This window comes from Vespa mandarinia, chromosome 19, assembly GCF_050613455.1.
Source record: "Vespa mandarinia isolate Hongniang chromosome 19, ASM5061345v1, whole genome shotgun sequence".
NCBI classification, from domain to species: domain Eukaryota; kingdom Metazoa; phylum Arthropoda; class Insecta; order Hymenoptera; family Vespidae; genus Vespa; species Vespa mandarinia.
This window is the reverse complement of record NC_140828.1, coordinates 985001-1005000: the sequence shown is the minus strand read 5'-3', so window position 1 is coordinate 1005000 and position 20000 is coordinate 985001. Positions and strand designations below refer to the sequence as shown.

Sequence of the window (20000 nt, the reverse complement as noted above, 5' to 3'; positions counted from 1 at the left end):
ATACTCAATTCAGGCATCGACGAGCGAGGACCCGAACGACGACAATCTTTACCTCGGGATCGTTTTAGCGGCGGTCGTCATAGTTACCGGTATATTCTCGTATTATCAGGAAAGCAAGTCTAGCAAGATAATGGAATCGTTTAAGAACATGGTACCGCAATTCGCGACGGTGATAAGAGAAGGCGAAAAGTTAACACTTAGAGCGGAAGATTTGGTATTGGGCGACGTTGTAGAGGTCAAATTTGGTGATCGTATACCAGCGGATATTAGGATTATCGAGTCACGAGGATTTAAGGTGGACAACAGCTCGCTCACTGGCGAATCGGAGCCCCAATCAAGGTCACCGGAGTTCACGCACGAAAATCCATTGGAAACGAAAAATTTAGCATTCTTCTCGACCAATGCAGTAGAGGGTACGGCAAAGGGCGTTGTTATCTGTTGCGGTGATCAAACGGTCATGGGTAGGATCGCTGGATTGGCATCTGGTCTTGATACCGGTGAAACCCCGATCGCTAAAGAAATCCATCACTTTATTCATCTTATCACAGGCGTGGCCGTATTCCTTGGATTAACGTTCTTTTTAATAGCCTTCATTCTTGGTTATCATTGGTTGGACGCCGTTATCTTCCTTATTGGTATTATCGTCGCTAACGTGCCGGAAGGATTATTGGCTACCGTAACTGTTTGTCTTACGTTAACTGCTAAAAGGATGGCCTCGAAGAATTGTCTCGTTAAGAATCTCGAAGCTGTAGAAACTCTTGGCTCTACGTCTACCATCTGTTCCGACAAAACCGGTACCCTAACCCAAAACAGAATGACCGTCGCTCACATGTGGTTCGACAATCAGATTATCGAGGCCGACACCACCGAAAATCAATCTGGATTGCAATACGATCGCACCAGTCCTGGATTCAAGGCATTGTCGAAAATCGCTACACTTTGCAATCGTGCCGAATTTAAGCCGGGCCAAGAGAACGTACCGATTTTACAAAGGGAGGTCAATGGCGATGCTTCCGAGGCTGCCCTTCTCAAATGTATGGAACTTGCACATGGCGATGTTATGGGTATGAGGAAGAAGAACAAGAAGGTCTGCGAGATACCGTTCAATTCTACAAACAAGTATCAAGTATCGATCCACGAATCCGACGATCCTAACGATCCGCGACATCTGTTGGTTATGAAGGGCGCACCAGAAAGGATTTTAGACAGATGCTCGACCATATTCATCGGCGGTAAGGAAAAGGTATTGGACGAGGAAATGAAGGAGGCATTTAACAACGCATATCTAGAACTCGGTGGGCTCGGTGAACGTGTACTTGGTTTCTGCGATTTCGTACTGCCGTCCGACAAGTTCCCTATCGGCTTCAAATTCAATTCCGACGACCCGAACTTTGCGGTAGATGGACTACGCTTCGTCGGCCTTATGTCTATGATTGACCCGCCCAGGGCTGCGGTGCCTGATGCGGTTGCCAAGTGCCGATCCGCTGGTATCAAGGTCATTATGGTCACGGGTGACCATCCGATCACTGCCAAAGCCATTGCCAAATCCGTCGGCATCATATCCGAAGGTATGCGATTTAGTATTCCTTAATACAGGACAATAGTCCTTTTTCTCTCTCTTTCTCTGTTATTTCTGTACTTGTCATTTTTGACGATGGCCTTTATAAAATATCTCTTTCTTATATATTATTTAGGTAACGAAACCGTCGAGGACATTGCACAGCGGCTGAACATTCCCGTATCCGAGGTAAATCCTCGCGAAGCTAAGGCCGCAGTTATCCATGGAACCGCACTCAGGGAACTGAATTCCGACCAACTGGACGAGATTCTCAGGTATCACACCGAAATTGTGTTCGCCCGTACCTCACCACAACAGAAACTCATTATCGTCGAGGGTTGTCAACGAATGGGCGCCATCGTAGCCGTAACCGGTAAGCTGCTCACAATATATAAAATTCATTTTTTCGAACGAAATTGTCATCACTTTTTTTTTTTTTTTTTATATATATATATTTGATCAATCATCATCCGTCAATATTTAGGCGATGGCGTGAACGATTCTCCCGCTTTGAAGAAGGCCGATATCGGTGTAGCTATGGGTATTGCTGGTTCGGATGTCTCCAAGCAAGCAGCCGACATGATCCTACTCGATGACAACTTTGCCTCCATTGTTACGGGCGTGGAGGAGGGTCGTTTGATCTTCGACAACTTAAAGAAATCTATTGCTTATACCCTGACCTCGAACATACCCGAGATCTCTCCCTTCCTGGCGTTCATTCTCTGCGACATACCATTACCACTTGGTACCGTCACTATTCTCTGCATCGATCTGGGAACCGACATGGTGAGTGGAAACCATTCCAATTTTACATTCTCCTTCGTTCTTTTCTATAAATTTAGAAAAAAACGAAAGAGGGTATTACTCCATGAACTCTGTTTTTTTTATCTTTTTTTTTCTTGTCTAATAAATTTGTCTCGTTTACATATATATATCTCTTTCTCTCTTTTTTTTTGTCTTTCTCTATCTATCTATTCTTTTTTTTTTTCTTTTCGATCGTTGAAGGAGGGGGCAGGAGAGGTGGAGGAGACGGGGATTGCAAGCCACGCTAAAAATTTGTTCCTTCGAGTGTCTTACGTCTCCTTCTCTCTCACTCTCTTTCTCTCTTTCTTTCTCTCTCTCTCTCTCTCTCTCTCTCTCTCTCTCTCTTTCTCTCTCTTTCTTTCTCCTTCGATTCCCGATCGATATTATTGTTTCATGTCCTTCTTTGTAAAATGATAGAGCAGAAAAATTTAATAGAGCCGGAATAACGCAACGGGAAGAATTGCGAACGTTCAACAGGGGAAAAACGAGGAGAAAAAAAAATAAAGGAAAAGAAAAAAAGTAAATCCAAGAGAAAACGACAACGTGCCGATAACGAAGTTATATTTATGATGATATTTATTTAAAGCTCAATCTGATGATTGTCAGGTACCAGCGATATCTCTGGCTTACGAGCAGGTGGAGTCCGACATAATGAAGCGACAGCCACGTGATCCGAACCATGACAACCTCGTTAATGAAAGGTCCGGATGAGGTTTTAGAATTATATTTAGAAACGATTATTGCTTTTTAATTATTTATAAATTTTTACTTGGATTTCTCGTAAAGTAAATCCTGGGTCCCTCGCTCTATCTCCTCCCCATTGCCACCCCTTTTTTCTCTCTCTGTCTCTATCTTTCTCTTTCTTTTTCTCTCTCTCTATCTCTCTTTCTCTCTCTCTCTCTCTCTCTCTGTCTCTCTCTCTCTCTCTCTGTCTCTCTTTCTCTCTGTCTCTTATTGTCAGGTAGAAGAATGCTCCGGTACAGATGCAGTAGTGCTAGACGTTGGCCGAACACAGCAGCAGCGTACCATCCCAACTTTGACGAAGCGTAGTAATTTAATTAATTTTGCCACAAACGTAATTCATAGTTTCCATTTTCTTTTTCTTCTTTTAGGTATTCATTAATTAACTTTATTATGATATATGACGTTTAATCGATTTTTAATGAAACGTTTATTCGGGCACGAGTATCGCCAATGTATATAAATTTACGATAATACGTTTCACAATGATTTTCTTTACATTTCTACGGGAGATAAGATGTTTTCTGTTTTTTTTTTTATTTTTTTTTTCACTTTTTTTGTTCGCTCGTTTGTTTGTTTCTTTGTTCGTTATGTCGTCATCATCGTTGTTGTTGTTGTTGTTTATTTTTTTTTTTCTTTTTTTCTTTTTCTTTTCTTCTTTTTTTTTCTTTCGTACAAGATACTCGTGATCGAAAACGTCGAAACGTTTTCTTTTTTTTTACAGGTACAACGAAATAAGTTTCCGCGATAAGAATCTAAAACTATTATATTAAACACGATAAAAATATCTTGGATGTGCACATTGTGCGGCAATCCTAAGACATATGTCCCATCGTCAGAACACAATTCCCCTTTTTAATACTAAAATCCTCGATATTATATTATCTTCTATTCTATAATAATTTCGACCTGATTCCAATTAATTTTCTCCGATTTTATTATCAGTTTTCAATAATTTTTAGTTCAATTCTACGCTTCTCATCATATATTATATTCGAGCAAGGATGCTGACGTTATCGAAAAAAAAAAAAAAAAAAAAAAAAAAAAAAAGAAATAATTAGATATTAGTAGTAGTAATTTATTTTAATTATTTTTTCACTTTTCTCTCTTTCTATCTCTATCTCTATCTCTATCTATCTATTTTTTTTTTGTTAAGTAGATTCACGTAGATCTTTTTTTAATCATTATTATTATTATTATTATTATCATTTATTATTATTTATTATATTCATACGCAATACGAATAAAAAGCGTGTGACAGGAAAAAAAAAGAAAAAGAAAAAACAGTTAGATTGGTCAGCATGCTTGCGTGAAGGTCATCGAAAGACGTATTCTCTTGATTTACATGTTGTCGTTGTTACTGAGCTTCTTGATAATGTGACGTCAGGTACCCGCCATCTCACTAGCCTACGAGGAGGCAGAGAGCGATATTATGAAGCGACAGCCACGAAACCCCTTCACTGACAAGCTAGTTAACGAAAGGTAACACATCAACAAACATAATCGAATCTATCCACAAACTCAACACGAGAGATCAATTGCAATACGAAAGAGTTTTTCTCGTCTCGGTGATAAATTTTTTTTTTCTCTTTTTTTTTTCTTTTTTTTTCCTTTTTTTTTCTCCTGAAATCAAGATCATCGAAATTGCTCGAGAATATCTATCGTGTATCTATTGACAAAGGGGATTAGGTGGATGATAAGGGGGATGAAACAAAAGGGGGAGGACTGGGAAGGAGGGAGAAGAAAAAAGGATAAGAAAATGCAAAAGAGAGAGAAAAGAAAAATAAAGAAAAAATTGTAAGAAAAAAAAAAAAAAAGAAAAAAGTAAGAAATCTAAATGATCGTTCAATGTGTGATCGATTAAAAATAAATAAATCGAATGATTTGTATGATCGAGCAAGCTTCGATGGATCCGAACAACCGAGACGTGATCACTCTCCTCTCTCTCTCTCTCTCTTTATATATATATATATCTATATATATATATATATCTCTCTCTTTCTTTCTCTCTCTACCTATCTATTTATCTGTCTATTTATATATTTATCGATATATTTCTTTATCGTTAAACTTACTGGTTACTCTGGTAGTTAGTTTGTAAATTTTTGGTTCGTGTAATTATTATACATATACACACACCCACGCGCGCATATATAATTATATATATATATATACATGTGTATGTGTGTGTATGTGTATATGTACGTACGTACGTGTGTGTAATTAATATTATATATACATATATCTATTGTGACACTGAGAGAAATGAATAGAGAAAAACAACACAAATTGACACGAAATGAGGGAAAAACGTACACTTTCTCTTTGCTCTATTCGCACGTAATTTTTGTTTCCTTTCTTTTTTTTTCTCTCTCCTTTCTCTCTCACTCTCTCTCTCTCTCTCTCTTCCTCTTCTACTTCTTCTTCTTCCTATTCTACGATTTATATACAATATTTACGTACGAACGAGTCAAGGGAAAACTGGAGGTTAAAACGAGTACGAGACTAATCGATCCATCTTATCTTTTCATGTTTAACAACATTCTATCTAAAAGATATAAATAACTTTAATATATACACGCGACACGTATATATTATATGTGCGTGCGTGTCTGTCTGTGTGTTTGTGTCTGTGTGTCTGTATGTCTGTGTGTAAATATGTACGTACGTATGTATGTATTTATTAACATTACGTATGTAATTCAGATTTTCAATTTGTATATATATATATTTATATATATATTTGATAAGGATCGACAATAATATGACTTGGATCGATTAGACGGTGTTCTCGATTCCTCTATGTCGCCTAAACACGGTAGGATTTAATACTTAACAAGGTAATGGGGTCATGCACGAGGTATAAAAACACGTATCAGGGGGAATTGATTGCTAGGTATCAGGAAGCTTTATTGTCAGAATTTGATCTACTCTTTGTATATTTATCTCTCTCTCTTTCTCTCCCTCTATCTTTCTCTCGCTCTTGGTCTTTCTCTCTTTTTTATCTATTATCTGTTTTTTTTTTATCTCGAACAACATCGTCGTTGCTAAATCGTATATAAAAATATCTTTCCATCACATTCTTAATTGTTTCAAAGTAATTGTTAAACTAATCGCGAGATTGTGAATTATTTGAGAAATATTTCTTTTTGTTTCTTTTTTTTTTGTTTACTTATTTATTTACTTTTTTAATTAACGCGAACAATTTCTCCCTTATTCTATCTCTGTATCATTTTGTATCATTTTTACCTCGAACACGTAATTAATCACTTCGAATTAATTAATCGCGATATTTATAATTATTTGACAAATATATAATATAATATATTTTTTATTTTTTTTTTTTTTTTATTCTTTCGTTACGTACTCCTTTTTTTCTATCGAGGATTCTCTTTTCTTTCTCTCTTTCTCTCTTCGCTTCTATCTCTATCTCTATCTCTATTTTATTCTCACACACTATCTCTCTTTGTCTATTTCTCTTTTTCTCGAATGAAAATGAAATAAGTTGAACAAAAGAGATCCACGAAAAGGCGTGTGTCGCAATATTGTCGCAATATTTCGTTCTAATTTCAAGGTAAGCCGATTCTAATTTCGATCTTCTAAGCTCTCTCTCTCTCCCTCTCTCTCTCTCTCCCTCTCTCTCTCTCTCTCTATATATATATATATCTGTCTCTATCTATCTATTCTTCTTCGTCTATCTCTCTCTCTCTCTCTCTCTTTCTCTCTCTCTCTCTCTCTCTATCTATCTCACTATCTATCTTTAAATTTATTCTCTAAAAATTTCTGAGCTATTCCTACAATCTTATAAAAGAGTATATATATATATAAAAAGAACAAAAAAAAAAAGAACAAAAAGATGGGAACATTCGCTCTCTCGTCGTGATCCATGGTGATTGATGATGATGATAATGATGATGATCCAGCACAGACGGAGCTCCAGGTGTATGGTTCGCATAGCTTTCCTCGATAAAGGATAGCATTTCTTTAAAAGAAAAAAAAAAATCGCATGGTCGTTCGATATTATCTCACCTATCAGCATTTTCTTTTTTTTTTCTTCTTCTTTTTTTTCTATTTTTATTATTATTACTATTATTATTATTATGATTATTATTATCGCCTACCCTCCCTCTCTCTCTCTCTTTCTCTTTCTCTCACTCTCTCTATTTTCCTCTGTCTATCTATCTCTTTCTCTTTCAGTCAAATGCGCTATATATTTTATAAGATTGTTTGCAAAATGAAATGACCAAATGAAAATTGTTATTCTACGTTTGTAATAATTTTTATTTGAGATTTGATCGACGATAAAAAAAAAATAATAATTAAAAAGAATTCAAATTTTTGTTTCTTTTTTGGGGAGGAGGGAAGAAAGAGGGGATAATTTAAAAAAAGGAAAAAGGATCTAAATCTATCGTAGAATTTTCAATCTTCAATCGGATCATAATGCAATATATTGAATTTCTATTTTTTCTTTCTATTTCTTTATCTCCTTGCCGCCGCCACCCCCGCTCCATTTCCTTGGCTGCCTCTCACGCCACAGATCAAATTTTAAACCTTTCTATGCCTCGCTCGAGAGAACGACATTATATCTTTTTTTCCCTTTTTTTTTCTTTTTTTTTTCTTTTAGACATCATTGTGGTTGTACCCTATTTCCTTAGGTGCTACGAACGGTGACGCGGCTCGGTGGTTTTCATAGGAAATTTTTATCTAGAAAATACTTTTGGTATTCGATCCTTTTATTTTTCTTTTTTTTTTTCCAAAAGAAGAAAAAAAGAAGAAACGAAAAAGAAATAACCCCTAGCTGAATCATTGGTCGCACCTTTTAAAAATAATCGTCAAACTGTTGATTGTGTAAAGGCTTCGCAAAATCTTGTCTCGTAGGATATTCCTAATTTATTATTTAATTTTTCCCTAATACCTATATATATATATATGTATATACATACATATGTATATATGTTCGTGTATGTATATATATATATATATATGAACATATGAATATGTATATCGTTCGTTGGGTCTGTAGTAAAATGTGCATCAACTATTTTATGAAATGTTAAAATTTTAAAGTAAAAGGAGAAGAGACATCATTTTTACAGCAAATTGATTTTATATTTAAACAATCGATTCAGAAAAATTTCGTGTTCCCTTTTTTGTTTTTTTTTCTTCTATTAATTTTTATTTATTTATTTATTTTTTAATAAAACTCACTCCAGGCATCGTTTATTTCAAATTGTATTATATGTACACGTCTGTATTTTTTTTTTTTTTTTATGTTTCCGATCATTCAAATATTATTCCAAATTTATCGAATCCTAAATTATTACGGATTGTTTTGCACGTTGATATATTTATATCGTATACTTTTTTTTTCTTTTTCTGTCTTTATTTTTTTTTTTTTATACACGTATAAAAAATATTACATATCGATTTCGCCCTTCGTTCGAAAATCTTTTTCACGGCTATTATCTTTTCTATATCAAGCAATATATATCTTTTTTGTTTTCTTCTTCTTCTTTAAAATATTTTTCTTCTCTTTCTTTTATTTTCCCCTTTTTCTTCAACTTCTACTTCTACTTTTTTTCTTCTTCTTCTTCTTCTTCCTTTGTACGTATATAATGATATATACGAGGTTGAACGGACGAAAAGTTTCTAGACGATATTAGAAATTAATTTGCTCTATTTCGAGACGTATATGTATATATATATATTTTTTTTTTCCTTCTTCTTATTCTTCTTCTTTCTAATATTAATTTTTCCAGATTATCCGATGCGAGTTCGATATATAAAGTCTAGTAAATGTCACGAAAAAGAGTTATTGATATTTCATGAATAATCTAGGAACTTTTAGACGATCCTGTATATATATCCTTCAGATCACGGAACGAGCTATATACGATTTTTCTTACGCATATATATATATATATATTTGGTAATATTTTGGTAGTATGAAATTACGTCGATGTAACGGCTGATTTATAATAGAAAAAAAATAACGAAAGGATTAGAAATTTCCAATGGAATAAAGGAACAAGATTTTTTTTTGAATTTGAAGAAAAAGAAAAATATAGAAAGAAATTTGATGAATTGATTCAGTTAAGCTAGTGCCGTTTCATCAATGTTATTTCCGATTAGAGAATTAGTCTAGTTGAATTTTCGATCGACTTTACATGTATATATTTATATGCCATATATTTATTGTGTATATAGAGAGCGATACTTATATATATATTCTTATGATATTCAGTAATTATATTTACCCTTGTGTCATCACAACTGCAAGCCAGCATTTCTTATATAGTTTACAATTTTTTACTATCGTTACTATTTTTATCTATTGTCACAGTTGCTGCAGTTCACAGTTGCTACTACCTCTATATTACTATTACCATCACTTACTATTACCTATTTACTACTACTACTACTACTATTACTACTATTACTACCACTATTACTATTACTATTACTACTACTTACTACTACTGCAACTTACTACCACTTACTATTACTACTGTTTTTTATTGCCACCACATCACTGCAAGGCACCTTTATACATTTGGGCGTCATGACTTCTTGCAGTTTTTTATTCCTTACAGTATATATACATACACATATATATGTATATACATATGTATATATATATATATATATAAATATCTCTATATCTCTCATGTTTTATTCTGTATTGCGCTGCCTTCGCCGCTGCCTTCTACCACCTCTGCAACTGGCAACTTTTCTAATAGGTGCTGAACGGCCGAGAAATCGAAAGAGTTGCTAAGAGCAAGTGAAAAAAAAAAAAAAAGAAAAACAAAAGAAAAAACAAAAATAAGAATTTCTTTCTTTCTTTTTTTTTTTAATCGCTCTTCTTTTTTTTCTTCTTGCTTTTTTTTTCGAGAAAGAAAACTCAAATACTAATCATGAAAGCGAGAAACAAAAGGGTTGACGTCAGTTTTTTTTTCCCCCTTTTTTTTTCTTCTTTCTTTTCGTTTACCCATGTCTATGTTATTAGCCATGTATTATTAACAGAGAACGGGGATGAAAAGATTTAAAAAAAAAAGAATAAAAATAGTGAACACCCTTTTTAACACTCTCACGCAGAATAACGTAGAATAACGAAGAAAATGATTTTTACGTCCTCACCAACTTTGACGCGTTCATTGGATTCTTTTTTCTTATTATTCTTATTTTTATTCTTATTCTTTTTCTCTCTTTTTCTCTCTCTCTCTCTCTCTCTCTCTTTCTCTTTTGCTTTGATTACACAATTTTGTTTCTTCGTTCGTCGTAAAGTTGCGTGAGGGAGTTATAAGCCGTGTTAAAAAGTACTAACGAAAAATTCTCAAGCTTTTAATTGTTTTTGTATTTGAAAGTGCACGAAAGAGAAGGGAACGTTAATGGTGAATCATTTTTTTTTTTTTGGGTATGGGATTTTTTTCAAAAGGAATAACGAAAGTAACAAAAGAAAGAAAGAAAGGAAAGAAAAGAAAAAAAAGAAGAGAGGGAAATCGTATCATCGACGTGGAAAAACAATTCGTCCTTCTTCTTTTTATTATTATTTCTTTTTTCTTTTCCTTTGTTTTTTTTCCCTCCTTTTGTTCTCGTTAAAAACACGACGGAAATAAATTTTGGAGATTAAAATTAATCCTTCGTTTTTCGATGGGGGTTCATCGTTGTTTTTTGTTTTATTTTTTTTTCCTTTCTGTTTTCTTTTTTGTTTTTTGTTTTTATTTATTTATTTATTTTTTTTTTTTTCTATAAACGGAAAGCACGATGCGGAAAGCACGATGCTAAAGGTTCGTTTAACACGTCGTTGAAATAAATATTGAAGAAAGAAATCTCTCTTGGAATATACGGAAATGAAAGATATTAATTCATTTTGACGATATTAATAAATTATAATAATTAATTTAAATCTTATATCTTAGTTCGGTGTGTTAAAGGAACTTTTGCTTCCCTTTTCTATTCATTTCATTTCATTTTCTTTTCTAATATTTTCTATTTCGTCTTTTTTTATTCCTTTTTTTTTTTAACCAGATTGATGGGTTAATTATTAACGATGGAAGGAAAAGCCAAGAAAAAAGAATTAAAAAAAAAAAAAAAGAATAGAAAAGAAAAGGAGTAAAGAAAATGAAACCTAATGAAACGAAATTCGATAAGCTCGGCTTAGCTCGAAGAAAATTTTTTCCGATTTTGTCAAAGCTTCACTTTTTTTTTCTCTCTTTCTTCTTTCCGACATATTCTTTTTATTCCCTGATCTTCGAACTTTTTGATATAACTTTTCCAATATCTGTTTCTATCTCTTTCGCTCGCACTATGTGTATATATATATATATATATATATATACATATATACATATATATATATATATATATAAACAAATATATATCTTTTTTTACAAATATTTATATACCTTTATATATATATATATTATATATGTATAATTATCATATCATGATTTATTTAAGACATATTATATATCCACATATAATATATATAATATATATTTATATAAATATAAATAAAGGTATCTAGTTATACGTAAAATGTAACATTACATATCTTCTTTTTTTTTTTTGTAACTTTTAAATCACGGATCGTGTTCAGTGGTAAATTTTCTAATGATTGGTGGATGGCAGGTGCCGGCCATCTCGCTAGCCTACGAGGCACCGGAGTCGGACATTATGAAACGGCAGCCGCGTGATCCTTACAGAGACAATCTTGTCAACCGAAGGTGGGTCTCCCAACTACCCACCACAGAACGAAACCTAGAGAAACTCTATGCACTCATCCAAACAAAAGAGAACAAAAAAAAAACAAAAAAAAATATATACACAAATAGAAAAAAAAATACTGCTGCAACAGATTAACGAAAAAATAGAAAAAAAAAAAAATAGAAAAATCATTAGAAAAAAAGAAAGACAATACACACATAGAAAGAAAAAAAAAAAGAGAGAGAAGAAACAAACGCAAAACATCATTCTCTAGCTAACGTCGCTCTCTTTCTCTTTTCCGTCACACATTCGTCATCTCTCTTTTATCAACACAAAAATCATTCGACCTCGTTCGAATCAATTTTTTTCTTCTTTTATCTTTGATATATATATATATATATATATATATATATATATATTTTTTTTTTCTTTTTCTGTCTCTTTAATTATTCCCATTTTTTTTTCCTTTTTTTGCCTTCATCTTCATATCCTCACACAAACGTGGCCAAACGTGATATAATGAATTAGAAATTGAAATTGTTTTTAATACGTATTTACATATATATTAACATACATACATATGTATATATATATATATGTTTCACAGATCTTTTTTCATCGACACGTTTTCTTCCGCAAAATTGAATTAATTAATTACTTAATTAATTATTCTATCAATCAATCAAACGATCAATCGATTAATCAATTAATTGTTTGTCCACAAATCGATGAAAATCGTAAAAATAATATATATTCGAATTGACGTTTGGCCGCCATAAATTTCACGACAATCTATCTTAATAATATATATATATATATATCATCGATCGTCATCAATTCTTACACGATGATAGCGAAGAGCGTCTACCGATTGATTTATCCTTTAAAATTGATAAAAATACAATGAGAGAAACAAGAAAAATAAAAGATCATAAAATTATTTTCAGAAAGGGAAAAGATAATTCGTTATAAACATTCTTTTTTTTTCTCTTTTCTTTTTCTTCTTTTTTTTGATCCATAACACTTTCAATTTGATTTAATTCGTTACAAGACTTATCTTGTGAATTTTGATGATGAATTTCGGTAGATACTCTGCACAATCACAACTATCAATCATTTTCTTTCTCTTTTTTTTTCCACCCCCACTTTCTATCAGTTTATCTATTTTTTTCTCTCTCGCTCTCTCTTTCTCTCACTCTCTATCACTCTTTATCTCTCTCTCTCTATCTCTCTCTCTCTCTCACTCTATGTCTGTCTGTCTGTCTCTACATCTCTAGAAATTTAGTTGTTAGATTAGCACCGCAAATTCTTGTTTTCTCTGATTCTCTCTTTCTCTTTTTCATAGAATTGGCATGATATTTGGAATGCCGAATGCTTTTTATTTAGAAACAATTTAGAATTTTAGAAGCATCGCTGATGACACGGCATACATTTAATGCGGAAATATTATTCTCGATTTTTTTCTCTTTTTTTGAATATTTTTTAATTCCTTTTTTTTTTTTTTAATTTCTTTCTTTCTTTCTTTCTCCGCATAAAAAGCTTTTGCGAAGCATCAAAATATAAATTTCTTTTTTCGTTCAACACTTCTTTATACGGCACCAATGTAACTTCTGCACGATATCTGCGCCCGAAGCAAGCAATTTTTTTTCTTTTTTTTAACAATTTTGTTAGAAGAAAAAGAATATATATATATATATATATATATATATATATATTCAAAATAAATGATAGCGAGCCGCTTTTGAAGAAAATAGAAAAATTATAATGCACGGCCTCTCGGAACGATAGGATATAGGGAAAAAAAAAAAGAAGAAAATAAATATAATCGACGGATAATTTGTCCATTGTGAAATTTTTTTCATCATCCTGTATTTCTATTTCTTTATTCTATTTTATTTTATATCTTCGATCAAACAATTTATATTCGAACGTTTCGTTCGTTCTATCTTTATCAAAGAAATCTTTTTAATCTTCTATTATATGTAATAATTATTTCACGCACTTTATTTATTTCGCAATTGATGAAAACAATCCCTATCGTATCTTCCACGAATCTCGAAACTCGAATGATGATGATGATGATGGTGATGATAAATTGTGAAAATTTATTTTATTATTTTAAATTGGGGAAAAAGAAAAAAATTAAATTGAACAAATAATTAAATAAATAATTAAATAAATAAATAAGGGAATAATAAATCAGAAGAATAAAATATGAAATTATCTGCATGAAATTATCTTTCGCTTTGATCTTATGCAAATTGCAACAAAATATTCAACAAATCGTCGCGATTTCGCATAAGCTCGCTCGAGCTTTTTGCATGAGCATGTCTTCTTTCTGTGTACGTATATGTGTCTGTTACTATTTCACCTATTACTATTACTACTATTACTATTACTATTACTATTACTATTATGTATATGCTTGAACATGAGTGTGTATGTGTAGCATGCTTCGCAATGATAATTACGAATGACAATGATGATGATGATGATCATGATGTTGATAATGATGATGATGATGATGATGATGATGATGATGATGATGATGATAATGACGATTTATCGGTGAGAAGAAACGCCGATTATTTACCGTCTCTACCATCATAATAATCGGTAAGTGAGCTGCAATTTCGTCTATCGACGGACATTTACGGCTTTTTTTCCACGTAATACTAACAACACCATAGATAGACACTACCTAGAGCTAGAGAGTAAATAAAACTTTAGGCGTTCTCTTAGTGGCATATTTATTACGTATTACACACGAACGGCTTCGAAGAACCATCGAAGAATCCTCTATTCAGTTCGATTAAAAAAGAAAAAAAAAAGAAGAAATCCGATTCATTTTTTTGCTTTTTCTTTTTTTTTCTAAATCATTCCAAAATCTTCGACTCTTCGTTAACAATAAAAACCATCTTTGAATGATCCATCGAAAGTTGGATCCTTCGATGTTCATCGTTTAAAAAAGGCAAAACCCTTCAAATTGTTCTACTGTCCCGACATATATATACATATATATACATATATATATATATTTAGATAGAATAATAAGAAATCATTTCTAATATATCGATTTTTTTTTCTAAAAATTTAGGCTTATCTCGATGGCGTACGGACAGATCGGTATGATCCAAGCTGCTGCTGGTTTCTTCGTTTACTTCGTCATCATGGCTGAAAATGGTTTTCTACCGCTTCATCTCTTTGGCATTAGAAAGCAATGGGACTCTAAGGCGATCAATGATCTCAGAGATAGCTACGGCCAGGAATGGGTAAATCAATGGATCACCAATTCCTTTTTTTTTCTCTTTCTTTCTTTCTTTCTTTTTTTTTTTTTTCTTTCTTTTACGATCATTCTACATTAAAAAAATATATATATATTTTCTTTTTGGTACTCGCAAACAGACTTATAGGGACAGGAAGACATTGGAATTCACCTGTCACACGGCATTCTTCGTTTCGATCGTAATCGTACAATGGGCCGATCTGATAGTCTGTAAGACGCGTCGTAATTCGATAATCCATCAGGGAATGAGAAACTGGGCGCTCAACTTTGGTCTCATCTTTGAGACAGCACTAGCTGCGTTCCTAAGCTATACACCTGGTATGGACAAGGGTCTTCGCATGTTCCCGCTTAAGTAAGTTTTCTTTATTTAAATCTATTCAATAATTTATCTTTATCCTTAATATCCTCTAATTTTACTTTATATAATACTTGAAATGATATTCGAAATTGTTTGCACATGTTGTAAATTAGAAAAAGAAAAGTAATAAAAAGAAAAAACAATAACGTTTTATCGTAGAGATGGTATCAATGAAGAGAGTCGAAAGATTTTATATATATACAAATATATACAAATATATATATATATATATATATACACTTGTACTAATCCATAATATTTAAAATTTTTATTAGATTCGTCTGGTGGCTACCAGCCCTGCCATTCATGTTCGCCATCTTCATCTACGATGAGACGAGACGATTTTATCTCCGCCGAAATCCTGGTGGCTGGCTAGAACAAGAAACTTACTATTAAAGAGACACGGGGGAGAACTTCACACACGCAGAGCGCGCGAGCAAAAGAAAGAAAGAAAGAAAGAAAGAAAGATAGTGAGAAAGAGAGAAAGAAAGAGAGAGAGCGATCGAGAGAGCGAAAGCGAGAGAGAGAGAGAGAGAGCGAACGAGAATGAAAGTGAGAGAGAGAATGAGAGAGAGAGAAAGAGAGAGAGAGAGTGTGAGATGACGCATACCCACGCAGAAAATACACCCAAGTAAAAAATAAATAAATAAATAAATAAATAAATAAATAACTAAATAAAAAGTAATTCACTCACGCTTTAAGACATAGACAAAGATACAGACACACACACACACACACACACACTCATATATACATACATCATAAACGGGGCGTGCTAATTGGGTCTATCCGTATTGTTGCGTTGGATAAAACGAAGAAGAACAATGAAGAAAGAAAAAGAAAAAGAAGAAGATGCAAAGGAAACGGAAGAGGAAAAGGAACAGAAAAGAAAGGAGGAGAAGGTGGAGGTAGAGGAAAGGGCCTAAAGTGATATGTAAAATTCAAAAATGAATTATTTATTCCAGGGAAAACTCAAACGCACGACGCGCAAGGACGATGAAAGGGATCCATCGAAAAAGTATCATAATTATATCATTATCATCATCATCATCATATCCAACTAATAGGAAAAAGAAAACCCAATATGTTCGATCAGCACGCCCTCGTAGAGAGGAGGAGGAGGAGGAGGAGGAGGAGGAGGAGGAGGAGGAGCAAAAGGAGAGGAAGAAATGGAGGAGGTTAAACGATAGTTCTCCCTCCTTCATAATATTATTATAATATCGAAGTGAGAAGAAAAGGAAGAATAAATTATGTTCGATCGAAATTATAATAATGCACACGTTGAGAATCCAAGATGATATATAATATATATATATATGTATATATATTTATATGTATATATATATATATTTATATGTATATCTATCAATTTCTTTATCGATTTCACTTATCGAAGATGACAAAACAGTGTCAATACAACGTTTAGATTGGCACACCCTGGATTAATCCATGTTAAGGATGAAAGCTATAGTAAATCAAGAAAAAAAAAAGAAAAAAAAAATACTAACATATATATTTATATATATATTCATGTATATACATACACATACGTATATGTAATGTGTATATATATGTATATATATGTATATATATATATAAAAAAAAAAACGATATGGAAAGAAAGGCGAGAGAGAGAGAGAGAGGTGTTCAATAAACACGTTTGCAGTATTCATTATTAAGTATAAATAAATAACGTTCGGTTTGAATCTTAAATCCGTGTAGTTATCAAGATCTGACTCGCATCGTTTAGATTCACATTAGTCGAGTCTTCTCGTTCTAGGAACGTTATATACAAAGCCGAAAGAGAAAGATGACAAATGTAATGGTTAAAATATGTTGAAATAAAAATTGATAAGAATCGTGAGAAATATATTCGAGGACAAATGTTAATCGGTTGCGACTATGAACGAACGAGGAGGATATACAATAAAAGAAAAGTGAGTGAGAGAGAGAGAGAGAGAGAGAGAGAGAGAGAGAGAGAGAGAGAGAGAGAGAGAGAGAGAGAGAGACAATTAATATATTAAATTATTCGCCAGAGCAGGAGGGATATAATATAATAATTGGGATGTATGAAACTCTGAACAAGAGATAAAGCATTAATTATAAAATTTCGAAAAAGATGAACCGGATATAGAGAGAATAAATAAATAAATAAATAAATAAATAAATAAATAAATGAATAAGTAAATAAATAAATGAATGAATGAATATTGACGCCACCAGATCCACGTCATCGATCGCTAAAAGGAAGAGAAACAAAAGTATTTAAAATGGACGATGAAAATGAAGGAAGAGAAGCAGAAGGAAATGAGACAAATGATATATATATATATATATATATATATATATGTATGTATGTATGTATGTATGTATGTATGTATGTATGTATGTATGTATGTATGTATGTATGTATATATATATATATGTATGTATATGAAAATGTTATTGAATTATGTGAATAAATAGATGAATTATGAGCGCTCGCGTACGGCGATAAGTAAAAGAAAAAATTATATTGTCGGCTATATGGTTATACGTGAAAAAAATGAAAAATGCAGAGACACACACAGAGAGAGAATGAGAAGAGAGATAGAGAGAATGAAAATGAGAGGGAGAGAGAGAGAGAGAGAGAGAAAGAGAGAGAAAATAGAAACGAGAGAGACCCACAAATAAACAAACAAACAAACAAACACATACACATTCTTACTTAGGTGAAACTAAAAGTAAGCGAACAGGAAAAAAAATAATAATAATAAAAAAATGGAAAAAAAAAGGTATAAATTCATTCTCTTAGTTTTTCATAGGTTTAAAAACGCCAGCGGGACAGCTCGCTATAAATCATTGACCCCCGAACGCAGAACGCCCTGTTCCTCGAACCCGCGGTCGATCGTTTAAAATTGCATGAATGCGGAATGCTTGGACGTGTGTGTATTATTATTATTCGCTTGCGTGTGTGCGTGCGTGCGTGCGTGCGTGCGTGCGTACGTGTCAAAACAAAAAGATATTGAAAAATGAAGAAGAATAGACGAAGAAAAAGAAAAAGATGAAGGAGGAGATAACGAGTAAATAGAAAACAAAAGCAACAATAACAACAACAATGTCAAAAGAAAAAGAACTATATTAAAAAAAAAAAAAAAGAAAAAAAAAGAAAAAAAAAGAAAAAAAAAAGAGAGAAAACAACGGGAAAAAAAGGAAACAAGAAAACAACAACAACAACGCAACGTCGTAAACAACGCCCCTTCTTAGAACGAAGGTGACTTAAAAATACCTGCCACGCGACTTTTTTTTGGGCCGGGACGTAGCCGAGACACGTGCGAGACACTAAAATCGAAAATTGCGTCGAACGAGCCTTCTCTTCCGAGTGGCTTTCGTCTGAATAGAAATTTAAAAAAAGAAAAAAAAAATTAAAAAGAGAAAGGAAACCTAGAAAGAAAGAGAGAAGAGATAAAGGATATATAGATATAAAAGTATTAAGGAGAAAAAAGAAGATATGAAATGAAGAAAAGAAAAAAAGAAGAAAACTGAACGTGTCCTCCCTCTGGCCCTGATAACTGACGAAACATCGTCGTCATCATCATCATCATCATCATCATCATCATCGTTATCATCATCAATAACACGCATATGATTATAAGATAACATAAATACATACATGCCAGACACAACACGTTATTATAGTATATACTCCATTCCAATGAGAGAAAAGAAGAAATAGGATAAAAATGAGAAAGAGAAAGATAGAGAGAGAGAAAGAAAAGGTAAAGATAAAGATAAAGAAAAAGAATGAGAATAGAAAAAAGAAAAATTATATATGATTCCCTTTCATCTTCCGTGGGTGTCGTGCTTCGAGATTGTTGTACGGATTAAAACGCGAAAGAAAAAGAAAGAAGAAATAAAAAAAAAATATATATATATATAAAAAATGAATAAATAGATATTTAAAGAAAAGAATGAAAAAAAGAAAAAAAAAAACAACAGACAAACTACTAGTGTCGAGACGCTTCTGTCCGCCGTCCAAAAGAAGGAAAAGAAATTCCCGATCGAGAATATTTAACGGAGCTCGTTCGTCCGATTCGACTTGAAACAACGATGATCACGATGATATATATATATATATATGAATAATAATATATTGATGATTGATAAATGGATGGGGATGGATTAATCCGATGATTATTATGGTAATTAATAAATGGATTCGGTGGAACGAGCTCTCGCACAAATAATCCATCGTCCTTCGTCTCTTCCTTCGGCGCGGATCGAGCCGATTCGACGACCGTGGAGTGAGTTTCGTTCGACTGATCGAATGGTTCCATAAAACTAAATGGCTAATTTAAAAAAATAAAAAAAAAAAAAAGAAAAAAAAAGAAAAAAAAAGAAAGGGGATATACGCATGATAATGCGAGACAATGAAATAAGAGACAAGGATTTAAAAAAAAAAAAAGAAGATAAAGATAAAAAGAGACAGAGAGAAAGAGAGAGAGAAACGATGGGATTTAAAAAAAAAAACAAAAAGAAAAGGATGCTCGCTCGGCGGCCCGGGCCCC

General features: G+C 32.7%; 1 protein-coding gene across 8 annotated transcripts in view; it reads left to right on the top strand.

Moving 5' to 3' along the window:
* Atpalpha (sodium/potassium-transporting ATPase subunit alpha) overlaps positions 1–18633 on the top strand; it is an 81086-nt gene extending 62453 nt beyond the window's left edge. For 4 of the 8 annotated variants that reach the window (XM_085662735.1, XM_035880720.2, XM_035880721.2 and 1 more), the window contains 7 exons: positions 1–1568; positions 1695–1931; positions 2043–2344; positions 4491–4585; positions 14907–15081; positions 15215–15447; positions 15729–18633. The exon at positions 1–1568 is cut by the window's left edge and continues 158 nt beyond it. In XM_085662735.1, the coding sequence (XP_085518861.1) occupies positions 1–1568; positions 1695–1931; positions 2043–2344; positions 4491–4585; positions 14907–15081; positions 15215–15447; positions 15729–15849 (2731 nt within the window). In that variant the 3' untranslated portion in view covers positions 15850–18633. Of the gene's footprint in view, positions 1569–1694; positions 1932–2042; positions 2345–2968; positions 3064–3323; positions 3343–4490; positions 4586–11734; positions 11830–14258; positions 14302–14906; positions 15082–15214; positions 15448–15728 lie in introns of those variants that run through there. The other 4 variants (XM_035880717.2, XR_014983301.1, XM_085662736.1 and 1 more) reach the window with 4 other exon arrangements.
* The last annotated feature ends 1367 nt before the right edge of the window (positions 18634–20000 follow it).